Raw genomic sequence first — 21,934 nt, forward strand, 5'->3', positions numbered from 1 at the left:
CTGCGGGTGCGGGCTGAGCAGGGGGGACCGGCGGTGCCGGGGCTCCCTCTCACCCATCGGATTTATACTTTTCCCTGGGGGGGCCAAGAGCTCTGTTGGGTGTTTCCAAAGCCTCCGCTGAACTTTGGAAGGCTGTGAGCGCAGGGCCCGGGCTGCAGAGCGGATCTCCGAAGTCCCTTAGCAGCAAAGTGCTTAAAAGTGCTTTTACAGCGGCCCCGGGAGCGCCCGCGGGAGCAGAGATCGCTGCCAGCCGGCGGAGCCCGTGCCCACAGCTTTAGCGCTTGTTTGCATTGGCGTTGCCAGTTCCCATCTTGTGTCTTTACGTGCCCTCGTCGATGATTTTACTGGGCTTTTTACTGTCTGCACTCAGCGTTTCCTCCCGTGGGGCAGAGGTGGGGAGGTGGGGGATCGCTGCCGAGCCCTGAGCCTGGCAGCTCCCCGGGATGGCTCCGTGGTGCTGGGCTCTGTGTTTGGGCTCACAGAGGCTGGGTTTGCTGCTCTGCGGGCTCTGCTCTGGTGCTCTGGTCCTGCAGGTCTTAAAGGCAACGAGAAAAGCTGTCAGTGATGCAACAGTTTAATGATTCCATTTATGGTGGCTTTTTTATTTAGTTAATGCGGATGAAGAGGCTCTGCGATCTTGCCTGTTCCTTAATATTGCACATCTCTATGTTTTATCCTTAATTATTTTGTATCCTGCAAACCAATGTTAAACTGAGACCTTAAGGTCTTCAAGAAGATCTGGGAATTCTTTGGATAAGATACTATTCAGGACAGGTATTTCAGAGGGAGTAATTTTCTCCTTTTTGTTTCGAGACTTTCTGAGGAAAGCAGCATTGTCAGGCGATGCCATTTCTGCCAAATGCTTCTGTCTCCATGAAGCATCTCCAGTAATACTTTATTTATTCTAGCAAAGAGTGGAATCTTTCCAGCTGGTCAGCATGTTTAGGAGAGATTTGAGACCTCATTCTTGCTTCTTCAGCTTTCTGGTGAGTATTACCATTTTTAATTTTTTTTTTTTTTTATTCTGGGTATTTGAGATAATATTAATGTTTCTCTGAATGTTACAACACATCCTCTCCACCAGGTCGCTCTGTCCAGGAGTCTCCTTGCCTTTGCAGCCCTTGCTAAGAACCAGACTTCCACAGGTTAGTGTTTTTGTCAGCACTCTCTCTGTGTTTTATTTTTTTTTTTTAATTCATTTTTATTTTATTCATTTTTTTTATTGGGAATTTGAGATAATGTTTCTCTGAATGTTACAACACATTCTTTCCACCAGGTCGCTCTGTCCAGGAGTCTCCTTGCCTTTGCAGCCCTTGCTAAGAACCAGACTTCCACAGGTTAGTGTTTTTGTCAGCACTCTCTCTGTGTTTTACAAGCCATATCCAGCACAGAGAATCAAAAGGTGTCTGGTGGTGCAAACAAAGGTAAAGAAACTTTTTCTGTTACCCTGTTTTGTGCCTAAAATGCTGTTTGCAGAGCTGGTATTTGCAGGGCTGTTTGCTCAGCTGCTGCTCTGTGCCCCACTGCATCTCAATGCAAACAGATTATTTTGTGCCTGAAAATTGCATCTGCAAGTGCAGATACTGGGATGAGCTTTTTGGGGATAAAGCAAGTAAAGTTGCTTTTTTTGCACAACTGCTTTGAACAAGCTCTTCTGAGGCCATCCCTGGGCATAGCAGAGTGAGCTTTTCCTTTGTGCTGAGCTTAGCAGGGTGTGTGTGTCCCACAGGAGTGTGGCCAGCTCCAGCCCTGGGCCAGAGAGCAGCCACAGGCACCCCTCAGCTCAGTCTGTATGGTCTGAGCTCTGTCCTGCTGTGCCCAGGGGCTGCATGGGGACAGGAGCTCCTGCCAGCAGCTCCTGCAAGGTGCACGAGGCAGTGTTTTTAACAGTGGGCTGGAGAGGCTTTCTGTTCCCCCAGGCTGTGTGTGTCCCTCTCCAGGTTTTGCTCCTGTCACAATCGAGACCCAGAGACACACGTATGAATACGTGGCCACTGCTCTGGACTGGTGGCAAGCTGACAGGTACTGCGAGCAGCACTTTGCTCAGCTGCTCTTTGAGCCCCAGGACAGTGAGCAAGGCTCCTTCAGCAGACTGCTGCAGTCCCACCACATCAGAGGCTCTGTCTGGCTAAAGGAAAGGGACAGTGTCCTGCACAAAACAAAGAGGAGACGTGAGTATAAGTGGGCATGGGCTATTTAGAGATGTTTTCATACTGAAAAATATGACTGGAGAAGTTGTCCCTTGTGTTTTTTTATTCTCACATTATTGGCCTACGCTTCTTCCTTGCTGCTGACTGAAATTCCTCCTCCTAGGTGGCCACACTGTGCCAGTCCTGGTATTCAGAGACAAAACAGACACAAAATATGTGAAGGTGCTCTCTGAGTTCCCGGCACTGCCTGCTGTCACAGCCTGTGCCCACCTGCAGTGGGACACCAGGACGCAGGAGGTGGCCACCATCTTCTCGTACGCCGTGCCTGCCTTCATGAACGAGTTCCAGCTCCGTGGCTTTGCGGATGAGGAAGGCTTTGTTCGCTTTGCTCTCATCGTCCACGGGCACCACTCCCCTTACCTGCCTGTGTTCCGTGCTGACGGGCGGTGGCATCACTTCTGTGTCACCTGGCGGCAGCAGAACGGCACCTGGGCCATCTACGCCGACGGCAAAAGGAGGGCAGCAGCCAGCGGTTTGTGTTCTGTGGGACCCTCTGCCCCCCAGCCCATCTCTGGCCAGGGCACCTTCATCATTGGGCAGGACCAAGATTCCCTGGGGGGCACCTTCAGGGCAAAGGAGTCCTTCAGTGGGAACATCACTGACCTGCACATCTGGCAGAGAGTCCTCAGCACCGAGCACATCGAGAAGGTTCGCTCCTGCTCGGTGGTGGAGCAAGACCTGGTTTTTGGGTGGAGCTCAAATGCCCTGGAGGTGGAGAGCACTGTTCAGGCAGTGGCCACGCAGCTTCTTTGCCCAGGTAAGTCTCAGTATCCTCTACAGTGGCTGCTATCCTGGCTCTGAAGGCACAGCCCACAGCGTTTGCTGTGCCAGGGCCTGTGGGTTGCTGCAGGAAAGGTGATACCTGCTGGGATGGCGTGTCCCTGGGACACCCTTCTGTCTGCCTGTGTTTCCACAGGGCCCGTGGAGGAATGCAGAGTTTTGGAAGTTGGCAGCAGTGGATTCAGTTATGCATCTTGTTTGCAGACTTTGCCTTTCATCTGTCACTACAGCAAGGGTACAGCATCTGTTGCTTATTCCTGCCTTGCTGCCACCAGGCACACTCCTAGAGGTCCTGGGCTGGTGGCCAGGGATGGGGAGGCCCCTGCTCTGAAGGGGTCACATGCAAAACCCTCAGGGGCTGGCACTTTGCTGCAGCTGCCTGCACTCTGCCAGGGGGTTTGGCTGTTCCCCAGCTGGGCTGGGAGTGCTGGTACCCCCTCCATGGCTTCTGTCTGCAGGGCTGTGAGTGCCCAACCCAGGCATTCCCAGACTCCTTGGCCAGGGGAGCACGGGGAGAGGCAGAAAAGGCTGCAGGGCTGTGAGTGCTCCCAATCCAGGCATTCCCAGACTCCTTGGCCAGGAGAGCATGGGGAGAGGCAGAAAAGGAGTGTGAAACTGTCTCTCCAGATGGGATCTGGTGCTAAAAATAAAATACAGCTGTGAAGTCTCCTAGTCCTGCCTGTCCTCAGACTCAGCCACCATCTGAGGACCCCTGCCCAGGCTTTGAACGTGGCATGTGTTAACCACGCTGCTGGACACCTCAGCAGGGGTTCTGGTTCTGCTTTGTCCCCAGATGCATACTGGCAACTGAAAAGAGCTCAGCTGGAGTCCAGCCACTCGCTTGCCAGCCGTGTGAACACCCTTGCAGTGAGGACAGTGGTGAGTCCTGCAGCCCCAGCAGTGGCAGCTGGCACCTGCAGCAGGCAGGAGCTGCTGGGGTGGGCATGCTGGCACCTAGAGCTGTTTGAGGTCGATTTGTCAGCAGTTCTGCCTGGGATCTTTCCTGAGATGCTGTCGGAGATTGTGACTTCTGCTGTGATCAAACAAGTAAAGTTGCTTCAGATTGACTAATCTCACTGAGGATGGGAGTCTGGACAAGAGATCCTTTCCCCCAGGATATTCCTGGTTGGCCAGCTGGAGATTGTGACCAGCACAGCTGTAACTTCTGCTGTGATCAAACAAGTAAAGTTGCTTCAGATTGACTCATCTCACTGAGGATGGGAGTCTGGACAAGAGATCCTTTCCCCCAGGATATTCCTGGTTGGCCAGACAGGTCCTGATGGCAGCAGGGGCAAGCAGGGCATTGCCAAGGCACAGCTGAGCAGCAGGGAGAGTCAGGGCTCTGCACTGGACTAAACCATCTTTTCCATGACAGATTCCTGACAGCATCTTCACGAGTGGTGTGCAAGACATGAACCTCTCTGTGGCTCTTGATGCTCTTGATATCTTGGCAACTGTTCTGAGAGAAGGAGAAGTGCCCGTGCTTGAGCCATCTGACCTCCTTGCAGTCCTTCAATTACTAAAGCAAGTGTCAGATTTGGAAATCCAGGAGGGAGATGAGCTGGAGATGTTGGAGCAGTTGGGCCAGTATTACATGGAAGTAACTGAGTTAATTCTGGAAGAGCAGAACACTGGGACATGGTCACTGATCAGCCAGGTAATGGTGTCACCATTGTGACTGCTGTGTGCTCACCTTGGCTGCTGCACCAGCCCAGGCTGGCTGTGCTGTCCTTGCACGGCCACCTGTGGCCCTTGAGGCAATGCTGAAGCATGGAAAAATGCTGCAAGCACGGCATGGAGCCTCTTCAGCAGCTCAGAGCAGGGCCAGCTGCTTTCCTGGTGCCTCACTGCAGGGAGGTGCAGCCAAGTTCTCTAGGCACAAGGGCAGTGCTAGTGGTGCCTCCCTTGCAAACCCCTCAGGTGGTTAACTCAGCTCTCCTCGAGTTCTCCACTTTGCCAGTCTGGATTGGCAGTTTGCAGATTCCTGGGGCTGTTTCCTTGCTCCCACATCCTGCTGTCTGGCAGGGACATGCCCTTCCCTTGCAGTGTGCTGTGTTTTCTGTAGATGGGCTGTTTGTCATCAGCCCCCTCACTGCTCCAAACAGGCTTTGCATAAGGGATTCCCATCATCCCACCCCCGTGAGGTTTTTCTCCATGCTCAGGTGTGTTTTTTGTGCCTGGTGCAAGGTCTGCACTCTCCACCTGCCTCTGAAAATGTGTGACAGTGTCTGGCCTGTGCCCCAGGAACCAAGCCAGGGAGATCCAGAGATGATTACAGGATGCTGGGCAGTTCAGAGCTCAGTGCTCACAGCTGCCCAGGTCTCCATGGCCACAGCCACTCCCAGCTTCCCAAGAGTGGCACAGGCCCAGCTTGGCCCAGTGCAGCTGAAAACCTCTGAGGGAGAAGGGTGGGACTGTGCACTGCAGGGTGGCACTTGTGCATCCAGCACAGCAGGACCTCGAGCAACGGGGCCACTCTTCTGCTGCCCTCAGCTGCAGAGTCTATTTCTGGGTGAAACCTTTTCCAGGAAGAGCAGATGGTTGTTCTACAGCTTGGTGAAAATCAGGACTCAAGTCTAAAGGTCTTTCTTTCCAGAAGCTCATTTACTTATTTGTTTCCATGCTGTTTTAATGGCTTTTTATGCAGAACAGCAAGTTTCCCTCATTGCCAGACCTGTCTCCTTGCTGAAGGAACTGGGAACATCCTTCAGTAAAGAAATCAAGGAAAAGCAAAGCCAAAGCCTTGAGTCTCAGCTTCTCTCTCTCTTTTTTTTTTTTTTTTTTTGCCAAGCACCAAACATTGAAGGAAAATCTTGTGACCTGTGGGAAGGGAGGGCTGAGGGTGCAGGTGCTGATTTCCATCACTCTCTCTGTTTTTGCAGGTTATCAGGGGGCCCATGGCTGTGGTTGAGCTCTGTGACAGGATGGTGTCACTCTTGGTTCCACTGCTGACCACAGAGAGGACAAAGATCACGATCCAGCACGGGAATATTGGTGAGTGGCACTGGAGGGCATCTCACCAAGACCCAGACCAGTCACCCTGTCTGGTTCCCAGCCCAAATCCACGCCTGGCTCCTCTCCTCCTCCGGCTCACCTCTTGCCAGCCCCCAAACATTTAAGGACACTCTTGTGAGCTGTGGGAAGGGAGTGCTGAGGGTGCAGGTGCTGATTTCCATCACTCTCTCTGTTTTTGCAGGTTATCAGGGGGCCCATGGCTGTGGTTGAGCTCTGTGACAGGATGGTGTCACTCTTGGTCCCACTGCTGACCACAGAGAGGACAAAGATCACGATCCAGCACGGGAATATTGGTGAGTGGCACTGGAGGGCATCTCACCAAGACCCAGACCAGTCACCCTGTCTGGTTCCCAGCCCAAATCCACGCCTGGCTCCTCTCCTCCTCCGGCTCACCTCTTGCCAGCCCTGCAGCCTGCTCCCCCTTTCCTCTGTGCAGAGTCACAGTGTGAGGGCTCCTCTCAGGCTGTGGATTGTAGGAAACCTTTGGGCCTGGGGGAAGCAGAGCCCAGATGCCCTGGGTTTGCACAGAAGGGGTCCTGCCTGCTGCTGCTGCTGCGGGTCCTGGCTGGTCTTGGCTGGGATCACAGTGTCCTTGTGGTACTTTGCTGCAGCAGCAGCTCTGGAGGAAGGCTGAACCCTGGCTCAGCACCTGATTTTACCTGTGCTCAGGGATGGAGGTGAGGGAGCTGGAGCTGAGCGAGCAGGAGCTCAGTGGGCAGGCATACGTGGTCCAGACCCCTGAGAAAGGCAGGCACGACCTCATCGAAGTTCCTGTGGAAGAAATGCAAAGGCTGAAATCCAGAGGTTAGTGACCACACCTGAGCTTCCCCTGGTACCTCTGCATGGCTCTCCTTAGTGGCACAAACTCCTTACCTTGGCCACGTGAGGTCTGGAGAAGCGTGGGGAGGGGATGCCCTTGGCAAAGGGAGCTGGGCCGTGGGGGAGAGGGTCTGTGCAGCCCCTCTAGAGGCTCAGCTCGGAGCCGAGGGTGTTCTGGACTCCCTCATCTCCCCCAGAGGAGGGCAGCGGTGTCCAGCGCTGCCCTGTGCTCCGTCCCTGTCCCCGTGCTGTGTCCCTGCAGGTCTCCACAGGGTCACAGTGAAGAACATGTGGTTTGGCTACGGCTCCCTGCAGCGCTGCCTGTCCGGCAGCGGCGCCAGCGCGGTGTCCCAGGAGCTGGCTGCCCCCGGAGGGGGACAGAAGTGAGTGAAACAGAGCCCCCCGCACCCCAGGGCTGCCCTCAGAAGAGCTCGTTTTCAAATCTGCATTGAGCCGGTGCCTCGATTTCGGGGTCACCTTCCTCCCCATCCATCGCAGCCCTCGCACTGCCTGTGCGCTGAGGTGCCCCGCGGGGTGCCCTGCGTGCCCCTGTGTCCCGCGGGTGGCACAGAGCCACAGGGGCAGGGTGGCCCGTGCCCGCTCAGAAGGTGTCCCCGGGGATGCTGGCTCTGCGGCGGGGCCGGGCTGGCGGCGCTCCCGGAGCTCCGAACGCTAGGTGGGGATGGCCGCCCGCGCATCCCGCTCCCGGGGATGCTCCCGCAGTGCCGGGCAGCGCTGGGGCCGTGCCGGGTACCCCACGGCCCGTCCTGCCCCGTGCATCTCCGCGGCCGTTCCGCGCACCGGCAGATCCCGTTTTCCGAGCGCGTCCCGTGCTTGCCGTGCCCGTGAGCCGCGTCCTTGCCCGCAGGTCCCCGGGCACCGCGGTGGGCACAGCGGTGGGCACAGCGGTGGGCACCGCGGTGGGCACAGCGGTGGGCACAGCGGTCATCTCGTGCACCCTGCTCAGCGGCCAGCAGGAGATCAGCACGTCCGTGCGCTACCGCCTGCAGCACCGCGCCCAGGTACGGCGGGGCTGTGCCCCGGCTGTCCCCAGCCCCCCGGGGATCCGGGCTGTCCCTGCCCCCTGACTCCTGTTTGCCCTGCTGACAGACCCCGTCACAGCCAGGGCGGTGACATGCCCCTCGTGTCCGGCCGTGTGTGCCTGTGTCACCTCTTGTCTCCCCTCTCTGCCTGCAGGACCTGCCCGATACTCTGGTGGGGCCCGTCTGTGCCTTCTGGAACTTCAGCCTCAGGTGCCTTGTTTCAGTTCAGGTCCCCACATTTATGAGCTTTTTGTTTCCACTGGAAAACGAAACATCTCAATATAAATGTAATGGTAAGGGTAGAGATGTGGAATTTTTTGCCTCCTTTGCATGCTGACATCCCCTGTCTGCTGGAGCAGAATGCTTTCCTGGGAAGATTTCCTTTGGAGAAGTCACTCACAAGCAAGTGACCTTTAATGAGGTATATACAACTCAAATGGAAAGCCCTGGTTAATTATGGTTGCTGCCTGTGACAAAGAAGAGTCAGCCAAGATACACGCCCCAAAGACATGCAGGGCTCCCAGCCTCGTAAATCCTGCCTGGCACTGGGATGTGTTTTTGCTGAATGTCACTGTGGTGAGAACACCGAGGCTGTGATATATTATAGATTGGTTATTAAGTCATTCAAGTGAAAAAATCCTCCCTAGAGTCCCAGACTTGTAGCAGGCATGGATCGGGTAGGGGAAGGTGGGAAGGATTTTGGAAACAGCTGGTTATTGTCCAAAGGATCCCAGCAACTCTGATCCTGACCTTCCTGAGGTGCTGGAGGCTCAAGGGGCAGTGGGGACAGAGCTGCAGCCATGGTCCTACCCAGGGAATTCAGTGGGAACGTGGCTGGGTGGCAGGGACAGGCCTGTCCTGGGGACCCAGGGGCACCATGCTGGCTTTGTGGCAGGCTGAGCTGGTGGGCAGAGCTGGGCACAGCCAGCCCAGCACTGCTCTCAGTGAAGGGGCTGGGCAGGGAGCTCTTCCCAGAGCCAGGCAATAGCTGGGCTCTCTTTGAAGCTGTCACGGCTGAACTCCACTCTTTAGTGCTCACATTGACACCAGATGTATTTTCATTGTGTGCCTGCTGGATGAGGCAAAGCTGCTGAGACAAAGGGTGAACCAAAGGGAAGACCTGTTTCTGATATCTTCATCTTCCTCCTTTAAACTCTGCTCCTCCTGGGAGAATGAAATTGCCATCCTGCCCTTGCTTTCTGTGGAAGTGGAAGGTAATTTCTGTGTGTTTTCTCTGGTTTTTAGCCCAGATGCTGGTGGGATGTGGTCCACGGCCGGCTGTTCTGTGGCCAAGTCTCTCCCAGACTCCACTGCCTGTTTTTGCAACCACACCACCAATTTTGCCATCCTGCTGCAGGTGTACGAGATGGAGGTGAGGAGCAGCCTGGCCCTGGGGGGTGCTGGCACTGCCAGCTCCTGCGGTTGGTTCATGAGGGATTTGAGCATTTCTTGTTTCATGTCTGGAGCAGAGGACCACCAAGGAGGAGTTCACACTGCAGACTTTGACTTTTATTGGATGTGGAGTTTCCTTCTGTGCCTTGATAGTCACCTTCATTCTGTTCCTGGTGGTTGGGTAAGAGACTTGCAGCCTTCTCTCTATCTTATACTTGATATTTTACTTCAGAGCCTTTCTCAAAGTGTCCCTTGCCAGCGTGGGGTGGTGCAGGTGTGTGGGAAGAGGAGGGAGCTGCCCTGTGCTGCGTGGCAGAGGGGAGTGGTTGCTGTTGGCTGGAGGGGGGCTCAGCCCTGGTTGTTTCTGTGGAGATGCTCATTGATCTGTGCACACACCTGCGTGTCCGTGGCAAGGCTTTCATCAATTGCTAACCATGTTTACTATAAAAGCTGCTCTGCTAGAATTAATTTTTTGTAAAATAAATGAAGCAAGGACAATTTCTTTGATTGCCAACCCTTCTGTGTCTCTGGGCAAGCACAGAGCTCTGCCTTGTGAGCGTGGCAGTGGCTGCCTCCACCTCTCCCCCGTGCCTGTGCCCTGCAGCCCAGCAGGGCTGTCCCCTGCCCAAGAGTGTCCCCAGCACTGAGTGCTAGCCCAGCAGGGCTGTCCCCTGCCCAAGAGTGTCCCCAACACCGAGTGCTTGCACAGCAGGGCTGTCCCCTGCCCAAGAGTGTCCCCAGACAGAGAGCTTGCACAGCAGGGCTGTCCCCTGCCCAAGAGTGTCCCCAGACAGAGAGCTTGCACAGCAGGGCTGTCCCCTGCCCCTCTCACTGCCATCTGTGCAGTGAGACCACAAGTTGCCCAGGCAGGCCTGCACAGCCCGGGGGGACAGGGAGGTCCTTTGGGGTGCACCCTTCTGTCTGGCTGCAGCTCAGGGCTCCCTCTGTCCCTCCCCAGCGTCCCCAAGAGTGAAAGAACCACGGTGCACAAGAACCTGATCCTTGCACTGGCTGCAGGAGAAGCTCTGCTCATGTTCAGTGAGTTGGCCAAGCCCAGCCAGGTGAGCTCAGCAGGAAAGGCCCACTCAGCCCCCGTGGCCAGGCTCCAGCATCTCTGCCAGAGCCACAGAACAGATTTGCTAATTCCCTTAAATTAATCAAAGGGTAATCACCCTTTTGTTAATTACCCGTAACTGGCATCTAGGGTAGAATTGTCTCTCTGTTTGGAGATGCACATAAGTAGCTGTGCAGTGTGGTTTCTGTCCCCTCCAGGTGCTGTGTTTCATGGTCACTGCCTTCCTGCATCTCTTCTTCATGGCAGCCTTCTCGTGGATGCTGGTGGAGGGGCTTCTCCTCTGGAGCAAAGTGGTAGCAGTCAACATGAGCGAAGGCAGGAGAATGAAGTTCTACTACGTGACAGGCTGGGGTATCTGCACACTCCTCTGCCTTGGGTCCTCAGGAAAATATTCTTTTTCTTTCCTAGTGAAAGTTTTAATAGGAGAGATGCACAATTTTTTTTATTTAATTTGAGACCTGGGTGCCAGTGCCCTGCAGAGGCTCTCTGGAATTGTTTGTCAAATTGCTAGTCTTAAAATAGAAGTTGAGCAGCATTTCTGTTATATTTCTAAACCCAGGAGTTCAGTAAAAAAAATGAGGAGGAGATTTATGGTAAGTTCTTGTTCTTGGAGAGCATCACCATTGTCTGATAGTAATTAAATAGAAATGTGTTCCTCACTAAGCACCTTTTATTCAGAGGGAGCCCTTTAGGGACACAGAATTATTTGAATAAGCTGAGTTTTGTGTCAAAGAGGAGCCTCTTTAGGGATGTGCTGCTCAAGGAGCACACACCTCGTTGGACACTGGGCAACCACTCCAAGTATTTTGGATTGGTTTATGTCTTTGATTGTCCATTTTGTTAAAAAAGCAATCTGAGGAATAAATTGCTTTGGTCAGGACTCGGGACTTGGAATGCTTTATACCTCAGAGAGAGATGCTGACAGCTTGTAAATCTGGCTGGTTGAGCCAGGACAGATTTCAGCTGCAGAGGATTGATGTTGCTCGTGGGGGCTCACGCTGAAGTCTGTCTGGCCAGGGGGGTTTTGAAGCAATTGTCTGGTGCCCAGTGCCCTGCGTGGGGCATCTCTGCTTTTCCCAGGGTTTAACCTGTGGGTTTTTCTGCAGGGCTTCCAGTCCTTATCGTGGGGGTGACCCTTGCAACTTCCTTTAACAAGTATGTGGCAGCCAACCACTGCTGGCTGAACGTGCAGACCAACGTCATCTGGGCCTTCGTGGGGCCTGTGCTCTTCATCCTGGCTGTGAGTGCCAAACCCTGCTGGGAAGGGGGGAGTCCCTTGGGTCTGCTCCTGCAAAAGCTGTGCAGAGTCAGGGGTGCAGCTCATTGCACCTGCTGCTTTTAGGGGAAAGGTGTGGTTTTGCTTTGCATAGACTTCTGCAACACAAGTAAATCTCTTTAATCAAAAAAGCTTTTTGATGGGGAAGAAGTGCTTTAAGAAAATTTTGCTGACCAGTTCTTGGCTGGCTGTTCAGTTAGGAACGTGGTGTGTGACATTGCCTTAGCTAAAGGTCTGATTTTAATACAGGAATATCTACATCCTTGAAATTTCATTGTACAAAACACTGTAGCAGAAAAAGGTCCAACGTTTACGGGGTCCAGAATAGACATTTAACAGTGAAGAAGTTCTGTAGGAGCAGTTTTGGGATAAGTTTCCTAGATTTCATGCATGTGCCGATAGCTCTGTGAAGTCTTTTGATTTCATTGCTTTCCTGGCAGTGACATTTGCCCCCAAGTTCTGACCCTAGCTTCCAGCAGAGGAGTGTCACCCTCTGGAGCTGAGGCTGCAGGATGTCACTGAGCCCAGCAGCTGTGCCCTGGCAGGTGAACAGCTTGGTGCTGCTCCGGGTGGTGACGGTGACTGTGGCCAGCGCTCGCAGGAGATGCAAGATGCTGACACCCAACTGCAGCCTGGAGAGCCAGATTGGAACCCAGATCTGGTGAGCAGGGAAGGGCCTGGCTCTCCCAGCTGGGGCTGCTCTGGGTGTGAAGTATGTGAGGTGGTGATGGATGCGTGGAAGAAATCCTTTCCAGGGAAGCTGCTGAGGCACTGGCACGGGCTGGCCAGGGAAGCTTGGCCAAGTGAAAGGCAGTGAGCTGTGAGAGTCAGAGCAGCAGGGCAGAAGGGATTCTCTCCCCCAGGGGAGCTGTGTCTCACCCAAAGACAGTCTCTAATCCCAGCTGAGAAGCCCAGCCAGCACCTTCAGCCAAGGGAACCATTGCTGGTCTCCATCTGCACTCACACTCCTGAATCTCACCCCTCTGGGACAGGAGACCCTTGGCAGAGCCTGCAGAAATCCAAGCTTGGGGCTTGGTGGGCTGAAAGTAAGGCTGGTGGGGGTTACACACACAGGGGAAGAGGCAGTGGGGACTTCTGTAATCAGTCAATACTGAGAGACCTCTAAAAAACTGCTGCCTGAGTCATTACTTTATCACGCTCTGTGAATTTTTATTGTTGTTAGCTGGCGCCGGATACCCCTGCTAGACACGCATTGTTCCCCTGTAGCATAAATAAATTTTCCCAAATTTACAGAAGCACAAAGATAGGGCATTGCTGGAGGGCAGGGTGACATCCATGTGCAAATAAAACAAATAGAGAAACCCTCCTTGTAGCAGAAATTGGGGGGAAATAGCTGTTTTCTCACGGCTGATGACGTCAAAGAGCTCCCTTCTTGCTAGCTTGCAGTGATAAATGGAGAACAGGGCTGGCACACTGGGGTCTGGGAGGTGAAATATTTGGTTTTTCCTGTCTTATTTTGTTTGCAGAGGAATTTGTTCCACAGCTACTGTCTTGGTAGTGTTTCATCTCTGAAATGTGCCTGGGTAACCCTGAGCTCTTTCTCCCACCAGGGCCACGGCCAAGCCCGTGCTGGTGCTGCTGCCCGTGCTGGGGCTCACCTGGCTCTGTGGGCTCCTCGTGCACCTCAGCATCGTCTGGGCCTACGTGTTCATTGTGCTGAACTCCCTCCAGGTGAGTGCTGCACCTCCTGGGTGCCCGGGCCACGCCAGGCGGGCGCCTGCAGGGCACTCCATCTGTCCTTGCAGCCTGGGTGCTTTAGCTCTGAACCAGCCCAGCCTTCCCAAGCCCCTGGGCCATTTTGTCTGAGGAAACTCATTTCATCCTTCCAAGATCAGCTCTGGAGACCTTGCACACCTGACAGCCCTCAGCACCGGTCCCTGGCAGTGTCCTACTGGTGCCACAGGTTTCCAGTTCAGATCTTGTTTCTTGTGCTAGTTTTTCTCACACCGGTGTGGTTCCAAAACAACAGTTCCGAACTCATTAGAGTTTTTATTTGCTGGTATAATGGTAATTAAAATGGTACCTGTGCAGCCAAATGGGGCAGACATCCCTCCTGCTGTTTGCACCTGGGAAATGAGCTTCTGCTGCAGGACAGGGCTGGCCCTGGGACTGTTCCCAGGACCTGGGGATGTCTGGAACCCAGGGACACAGGGTGACAAAAGCTCCTGGAACATGTCCTTGCCACCTGCGATCCAAAGCATCTACAGAGGCCTTGCAAACCTTGAGAGAAGGCAGCTGTAGATGGAGCTAGAGAAGCACTGAACACCCCACAGCCCTGCACACCCGGCTCCCAGCACGCTCCTGAGGGGAAGGTGGAATTCTCAGCAGGCAGGGGGAGCAGGGAGGGGCAGGCCTGGTGCTGAGGCTGTGCCTCTCCAGAGGTGCCCATGGGCACTCCCTGCACTGTCCCAGCCCTTGGCACTGCCTATTCAGGGTCTCTTGCCCAATGCTTGAGCACAAATCCTTCTCCAGGGGATGCAAGCCAAGGGAGCAACTGGGCACTGCCCTCCAAACCACTGGGATTAGAGAGTTTTGCACCCTTATTTCCCATTTTTCTTGTTTCAATAGAAGCTAGCTCCTGCTGTACTGTGCCTGGGGAGAGGCCAGCTCTGTGTGTTCCTCTGGCACGCTTGGCTGTTCCCAGGCTGGGCTGGCCCCGCTGTCCTGGGTCAGTCCTGGCCCTGTCACCTCGTGCACGCGATGGGTGGCAGCTCTGGGATGCTCTGGGATGCTCTGGGATGCTCTCACTGTCACCTCGTGCATGCGATGGGTGGCAGCTCTGGCAGCTCTGGGATGTTCTCCTGAGTCAATCCCAGCCCTGTCACCATGCACACTCGATGCTGGCAGCTCTGGAATGCTCTCCCGGGTCAGTCCCAGCCCTGTCACTATGCACATTCGATGGTGGCAGCTCTGGGATGCTCTGGCAGCTCTGGCAGCCTCTGGGATGCTCTGGGATGCTGTCCCGGGGCTGGCACTGCTCCAGGGCTGGGAGCTGCTCACGCACATCCGCCAGCCCCGGTGGGAGGCTCCAAGGCCAGAGAGGGCTGCCTCTCCACATCTCTGCTGTTAAGGCTGGCAGGAGGATGCCAGGAGGCCTGTCTTGGTGCTGGTTGAACAGCATCGGTTCCCTGGGTCTCCTCATGCCATGCTTGGGTCATTGAGCAGGAGAGAACTGCAGGCTCCGAGCTCTGTGGACAGACATGGCTGTGCTGTACTCTTTTGCCTCTGTCCCTTCATTACCAAGTTCAGAACAGCCTGCAGATTGCCCCAGAGGAGAAATAAACGCTGGTGAGAAGCTGCAGAGTTGAGAGAAAGCCATCCTGTTTCAGCCCCTTTGCTTACTTCCTACGGATCACTCGGAATTTCCTTTGAGGCCAGAGTGTTCCTTCACGTGTGGCTCCTGCACAGTTGTTCTCTCACTGGGGTTGTTTTTTGTTTGACTCTTTTCTGTTGTTCTGCAGAAGCCCCAGCCTGTGTCAGGGCTGCTCTGTGTGTGCTGGCACCAAACATGCCAACTCCTCCTGCAGGCAGGCAGGGCAGGAGCCCAGACAGTGACCGAGCAGCAGGAGGGAGCCCGAGGGGCTGTGGGGCAGGGTGGAAGGGGAGGGGGCTGCAGGGGCTCCCCCAGAGCTGCATCTCCTCTCCCACCCCCTGCTGCAGCTGGGCCTCCTCTCCTTCCTCGCTCTCCTCCCCCCTCCCCGCGCTCATCCAGAATGATTCTTTCAAGGAAGACCTGCCTTGGAAGCCTGGCCAGAAATCTGGTCTGGGGGAGTGACCAGCGCTGCTGGCTGAAGGACAGGTCACGGCACGGTGCCAGGGCTGCTGCCATTGCTCCTGCCAAGAGCTCGCAGATGAGAGCAGGGCTCGCTGGAGACAAGATGGATTGCATCTCTGGCTGCAGCTGATTTATCTAGCTGCGATAACGAAACACCCACAGATATAACATAAATCTGGTGGGCCAGATAGGGCTGCCTTAAGGCCAGAATGGTCGGGCTGGAGCTGTAATTAGCCCCAGGCTGTGGCCCCCGGGCAGGGCTGGCCTAGGCACATCCCTCACACAGCTGTGCCCAGCGCTCGTGGTGGCCCAGGTGCCACTGCCCGCTGCTCCTCTCTGCTGTGAGGGCAGCAGGCTCTGTCAGCAGCCTGCTCTCGAGTGTGGGAGGCCCTTCCTGCCTGGCTGGGCTGTGCCCACCCTCTGTGCCAGTCTCAGCCATGCCAGGGCTCCTCTGAGCTCCATGCAGAGCAGCACAAACCAGCCCCTACGTCTCTGACCCGTGCCCTGCTCTCTCCCTTCCAGGGCCTGTACATATTCCTGGTCTATGCTGTCTACAACAGCGAGGTAAGAGATGGGTTCAGCCACTGCTCACAGCAGCTCTGCTGGCATCGGGGGGCAGCTGGGCTCTGGCTGTTGCAACAGGCAGCACAGCCCCACTGTGCTGCTGGAGCCCTGGCTGCCTTTTCTCCATGATTTGCTGGAGCATCTCCAGCTGTGCTGGAGCTGCTGTGGCCCTCTGTCACGTCCTTGCTCTGCTGCAGGTGAGGAATGCCATCCAGAGGATGAAGGACAAGAAGAAAGCCCTCTCGTTCACAGTGAGTTGGAAGGAATCCCTGCTGCCCCTCCATCCATCAGCCACCCACCAGAGGAGGGTCCCAGCTGTGCTCTGGGTCTGCTTTGAGGAGAGGATGATGGAAAGAAATCTGATTTTTTTTATTTTTGTCTGTCCTTTTTGCTGCCTTGTTGGACACCACAGACCCAAAGACAGCCTACCCCTGTGAGGCAGCAGCCTGCTCTGCCAGGGTGGGGTGGGAGCCAAAGCAGTGATGATGAAATCCATCTTTGAAGTCGGATCTGGGTGTAGCAAAGGCTCAGTTGCAATTTTCACTGTCCTGTATCTCTTGCCTGTCGTTCCAGAACTGCTCTCATCCCATCAACTACTTATCCAGCCCTAGAAACACGACCTCCTGGGACACAGGGAAGCTGAGTCCTGCAGCTGGGACTGCCCTGCCAAGCCCTGTGCAGAAAGACCCTCCAGTGAAGAACATCACCAGCAAAGGTAAGAGGATTGTTGTTGCTGTTGGCCCAGGCTGGTGCTCTCATCAGCATGTTAGGCAGAATTGCATTCTCCTGAGGCAAAACTCCATCTTAGTGTCTTAAAATTAATTTTCTGGAGGAGAGGCAAAGGTGACAGTTGAAAATAGGGATTTTGGTTTTGGGCAAAAAAGGTTTTGCATTCTCCCATCAGTTTGTGGGTGCAGTGGTGCAGAAAACCCTTTTGGTCCTTTGCTTCAGTGTGGGACACAAAGCACCAAGTTCTCAGGAAAGCGTGGATATTTCTGTTCTCTGCTTTGTGAACTCATTGTGCTGCTTCACCCTGTAGGAAATTTTGGAGCCAAGATTCCCATGGGCATTTCCTCCATTATGTCACCCGAGAGACCGGTATGTAACCCCTCCTGTTCTTCCTTCACCCCTCCCTGGGCACAGCAGCTCTGCAGGGACACAGCCTGGGCCTGGGCAGGGGGGACAACAGGACAGGGCACCTTTGCAAGGACGGGAGAGGAGTGGTCCAGAACAGAGGAATTCCAAGGCAAAGCTCACCCTGAGACAAGGGGAAGCAGGAGGGTGCTTAGAGCAGGGCCCTGCAGGAACACGAGGTGCTGCTCAGTTCAGGCCCAGGCTGAGGTTGGCATGGATCAAGCAGGAGACTTTCCCAAGGACAGCAAATTGAATCAGGCGGTGGGGCAGGTGCCATGGGCCAGTCTCACCTGTGCCAGGAGGGCTGTGCTGCCTGCATCGGGATGGAGAGCTCAGCCAGGCCTGGCCTAAAGCAGGGAACAATTTAAATTTGACTACTCTGCTCCCACTTCCATCTCCTGCTTTTGAAATGATCATCAGTCCTTGTGTGCTTGACATACAAGTGCTGTAATTCCCTCAGAATAAAATCCAGCACTACTTTCATGAGTCTCTCACTGAAGGATCTCTCTTTCCCTCTCTAATATTTATCCTTTGAAAACCTATGTCACATAGACAGCTCTTATTTATCCAATAGATAATACTTCTACAGCTGGCATATGGTTCTGAAGCCGCTCAGTAAAATCCATATTTCCATCTCTCGTGATTTATATTGTGGTTAATGCTGCAGCAGCAGGGCTCACTGGCAGGGGATGCTTTCCCCAGGCAGCCAGGTGCTGGCTGTGTGAGCAGGGTCAGGGCTGAGCTCCTGGCACCAGGTGCAGGACGTGGGCAGCAGGATCAGCCCAAGGACCGAGAGCTGGGCAGGGGCACCCGAGGCAGCAGATCCCCTGAATGCCAAGGCCGTGGCATTTCTCAGCAGGCAAAGACGGAGAGTGCTTCTCTCCTGTGAGGGTCACTGAGGGCTTTGCTGTGTCTCTGCTGCATAAACACTGCATTTTTAATGTGCTTGTTCCCTTTTTGGCCAGGGCAGGTGCTGCAGGGCTGAGGCTGCTGCCGGTGCCTGCAGTCGGTGCTGCCGCAGCTCCCGGGGCAGAGCCGGCGGCGCCGAGAGCGCCGGCAGGGCTGGGCTGGCACGGGAGAGGGCTGGCACAGGGCTGGGCACAGGACTGGGCACGGGAGAGGGCTGGACACAGGGCTGGGCATAGGGCTGGGCACGGCACAGGGCTGGACACAGGGCTGGGCAGGACTGGGCTGGGCTGGGCATGGGAGAGGGCTGGGAATGGCAGAGCTGGGCATGGCAAAGGGCTGGGCACACAGAGGGCTGGGCACACACAGGGCTGGACACACAGAGGGCTGGGCACACACAATGCTGGGCACACAGAGAGCTGGGCACACACAATGCTGGGCACACAGAGAGCTGGGCACACACAGTGCTGGGCACACAGTGCTGAGCACACAGAGAGCTGGGCACACACAGAGAGCTGGGCACACAGAGCACTGGGCATACACAGTGCTGGGCACACACAGTGCTGGGCACACAGAGGGCTGGGCACACACAGGGCTGGGCACGCCTGTTCCCTCTCGGTGTGCCCCGTGCTGTGTGGGGGCTGGGGCTGCTGCCATGCCCCCAGTTATGTAAGCCAGGCTGCTTTCCCTGCTCCCTCCTGAGTCACGGTGCTCGCCAGAGGAGCGGCGGATTCAGAATGTCACTGGCAGCTGCACAATAGTTTGGATGAAGAGAAGATGCTACTTAAAGGCGTTTGAAAACACTTAAAATGACAAAACACTGAGCGAATGGAGATACAAACACAGACAAGATGTTCTTCGTGTTTCAGCTTTTTCAGTGTTGTTTGGTGATCTTTGCTGTTGTTGGACTGGCAGTAGGAATCTCACGTCTCCCAGAGCATTAACCATCCCTTGAGCACAGGGTGCAGACTGAGTGGGCTCTTCCCACCACAGCACAGGGGCTCTCTCATCCTTTCCTGGCTTTTCCTGTGGTCTCCACCGTGGTATCCAGAGCAGGTGTTAGGAGCAGGCTGTAGCTCCCCACTCAGGTGCAGCTGTGTGCAGGGACCCTCTGCCCAGTGCCAGGGAGGAAGGCTCTGGTTCTGTGAGGGACAGCGGGTGGCCCAGTGCTGGGACAGTGGGTGGTTCTGGGGAGCCCTGCCTGGCCCCAGGGAGAGTGTGGGGGCACCAGCAGCAAAGCCTCAGCCCCATACCTCTGCTAACACAGGCTCTCCCCTCTTTCAGGCCGTAGAGCTGACAGCGTTCAAAAGCTCAGGTAATGTTTTCCTACATCGTGTTCTGCAGTTTGTGTTGCTCTTGGTGCTGGTTCCTGTGCTTGTGTGTTGGAGGGCTGCCCAGAGGGCAGCTGCTTTCTGCTCAGCCTTCAGGATAGTATTATTTCCAAGCTGCCCTGATGGGTGCTGTCCTGGCCAGGCTGTGGGAAATCTGTGTCCCCTGAGCAGAGGAGGGACAGCTGGGGGCTGTGGAGCCCCAGCAGCCCTGCCAGGGGCACTGCCTGTCCTGGCAGCACTGTGGCTCAGCCAGAGGTCCCATCCCAGGGCACCTGCCTGCTTTCTCCCCATGTCTCTGCACCTTTCTTGCTGCCTATCCTTGTCTGCTGTGCCAGCAGAGCTGGGGGTCACGGACAGGGGGGCCCTGCATGTTCCTGGTGCTGAGCTCTGTGCCTGTCCCCCAGCCCCACTGCTCTGTAGCAGGGCCTGGGCAGCTTCCAGGGGGGAGCAGCTCTTTCTGCCCTGGGCAGCTTCCAGGGGGGGGCAGCTCTTTCTGCCCTGGGCTGTTTTAAACCAGCAGCTGTGGCAGAAAGCACTGGTGGGTGCTGGGAGTGCCATGATCCCAAAGAAGGGAAGCTGGGGAAGGTGGGTTTTCAGACAGGGCTGGATTTATGAGCTTAAAAGCAGCCATTTAGCTTCTGCTGTTTCAGGTTGTAGAAAGGCCAATGTCACCATGGAGGTGGGTAGAATTAAATCCAGAAATCCCTCCTAAGCCCCAGGCCTCTGTTGGATGGCAGCTCCCTGCTACCTCCTCAGCTTCCCAGCCTGCCTTTGGGCAAGTCCCCAGCTCCTGAGAATACAAATGCAACATATTTCACTTTATTGTCTTTAACAACCACTGCTGGGTACCCCCAGTGCAGCTTCTGGGTGGGGACCCTCAGGTGGACACTGCAGTGAGGACACACCAGGGATGGAGCGATGATGTTTTTTCTGCATTGTGACATTTTCTTTTGCCAAGGCAATTAGTGCATTGGCAGGTGTCTGATTTTGCTCCACATGAAGTGTCTAAGCAGGGCATGCTCAGGCTCTTTTCGAGACGATGCCACCCAGAAGCAGTGCAGCTTTCCTCCCCACACTGGGCACATGAGAAAGGCACAAACTGTGCCACCCAGGAGTAGCTGTGCAGCAGCATTTCGGGCAGGAGTGGGGTCTCAGAGGCAGCAAGACCTGCACCCACCACGGGCATTTGTGCTCTGTCCACCCACCCTCACCTTCTTCTGCATACCGTATAACCCACGTGTGTATTAAACTCCAGCTGTGCAAGGTGGGCTGTTTAGTTTGGTTTGATTGTCCCAGGCGAGCCCTCAGTGTGTTTTTAGAAGCCCAGGTCTGCACAGAGGGTGATGGAACGCCAGGCTGGGCTCGGTGCTGTGGGAGAGGCCAGGGTGGAAGGGGTGCTGTGCAGCCCCCGAGCCCCCCGGGCTGCCCCGGGGCTGTCCTGGAGCCCGGGCTGAAGGAGGAGATGTCCAAGCAGAAGAGCTCTCCTGTCACACTCGTGTCCGTGCCACGAGAGCCTGCAGCCACTGCAGCGGTGACACAAGGCTGTGATGGCTGCCTGCAGGGCTGCTGGGGGGCCCAGGGCAGCTCAGCCTCACACAGGAGTGTGCCCCCACGTTCTGCTCACAGAGCAAAGCGCTGCGCAGCTCCGGGAGCCAGGACGGGGCAGATCACCCCAGCACAGACACTGTCCCCTTCTGTTCGTTCTCTCCCAAGCAGTTTCATGAGAAGAGATGTGTTTAGCCCCAGATATCTCTGTTTGAAAGCTGCCAGCCAGCTGATGAAAATGGAGAGACAGAAGCCCACCTGTCTCTCCCAGGAAAGCTGTGCTGGATCTGGGGTGGGTCCAGCACCTCTCTGCTCCGGGGCCTCAGCCACACTCCCGTGAGAACCCTGGGGGCTGCACTGGCTCCAAGGGCAAGAGACAGACAGCGATTCCATGGGGAGGTGGGACGTGGGATGGGTGAGGATCAGGTGGATAAAATCCAGGTGAATGCCAGGCCAGAACCAGAGAGATGGGGAGTTCAGCAGCGTGGCTGTGGCAAGAGGCAGGCAGGGCCTCCCCCCACAAGGGCTCAGTCCATGGAGCAGCTCTGCAGTAATGAGCTCCAGCCAGCTGTAGGGAGCTGCTCTGTGCAGCGAGCCCTGCCTGGCTTCATTACACACTTTTTGTGAGCGGGGCATGGCTGGGGCCGTTCACATATTTGCACAAACAATAAGTCCCATCTTCCTTGTCTTGGCAAACAAGGGCTCCAAGAGGCCTCCACATCCTCCATCTCCTCAAGTGATGGCTGCTTTGTTTCCCCACGATAATTTCATTATTCTGTTTGAATACATTTATATGTTGCTAAGCCACACATAGCAACATGGATCTTGTGTGCGCAGCCCAGCCCTGCGCTGATCGATACTGAGTAATTCTGCAACTCTCACCATATTGTGTTCCGTGAGCTTGGCTTGAAATAATGAGGAGTTTGTGAGTCTTTGGGATTCAAAGCCAGAAAAGCACCTGAGTGTCATGGGGAGCAATGCAGACCCCGTCCATTCTGGTGGGATCAGGGCTGGGCCATGGCCCTTCCTGAGGGGTCCCTCGTGTCCC

General features: G+C 55.3%; 1 protein-coding gene across 1 annotated transcript; it reads left to right on the forward strand.

The window, feature by feature from the left end:
* The first annotated feature begins 938 nt into the window (after window positions 1-938).
* Window positions 939-20,459, forward strand: ADGRD2 (adhesion G protein-coupled receptor D2). The gene is made up of 25 exons (XM_041406725.1): window positions 939-986; window positions 1,085-1,145; window positions 1,941-2,171; window positions 2,314-2,967; window positions 3,127-3,225; window positions 3,784-3,869; window positions 4,366-4,647; window positions 5,873-5,984; window positions 6,675-6,809; window positions 7,087-7,210; window positions 7,744-7,846; window positions 8,022-8,077; window positions 9,113-9,239; window positions 9,337-9,440; window positions 10,218-10,320; window positions 10,532-10,685; window positions 11,441-11,574; window positions 12,156-12,271; window positions 13,182-13,302; window positions 15,929-15,970; window positions 16,168-16,221; window positions 16,544-16,685; window positions 17,010-17,068; window positions 19,295-19,325; window positions 20,344-20,459. Exons 1-25 carry the CDS (start codon window positions 939-941, stop codon window positions 20,457-20,459), a joined length of 3,294 nt encoding a protein of 1,097 aa, XP_041262659.1.
* The last annotated feature ends 1,475 nt before the right edge of the window (window positions 20,460-21,934 follow it).

The sequence above is a fragment of the Onychostruthus taczanowskii genome, unplaced genomic scaffold (assembly GCF_017590055.1).
Source record: "Onychostruthus taczanowskii isolate IOZ18803 unplaced genomic scaffold, ASM1759005v1 scaffold25, whole genome shotgun sequence".
Classification (NCBI taxonomy): Eukaryota; Metazoa; Chordata; class Aves; order Passeriformes; family Passeridae; genus Onychostruthus; species Onychostruthus taczanowskii.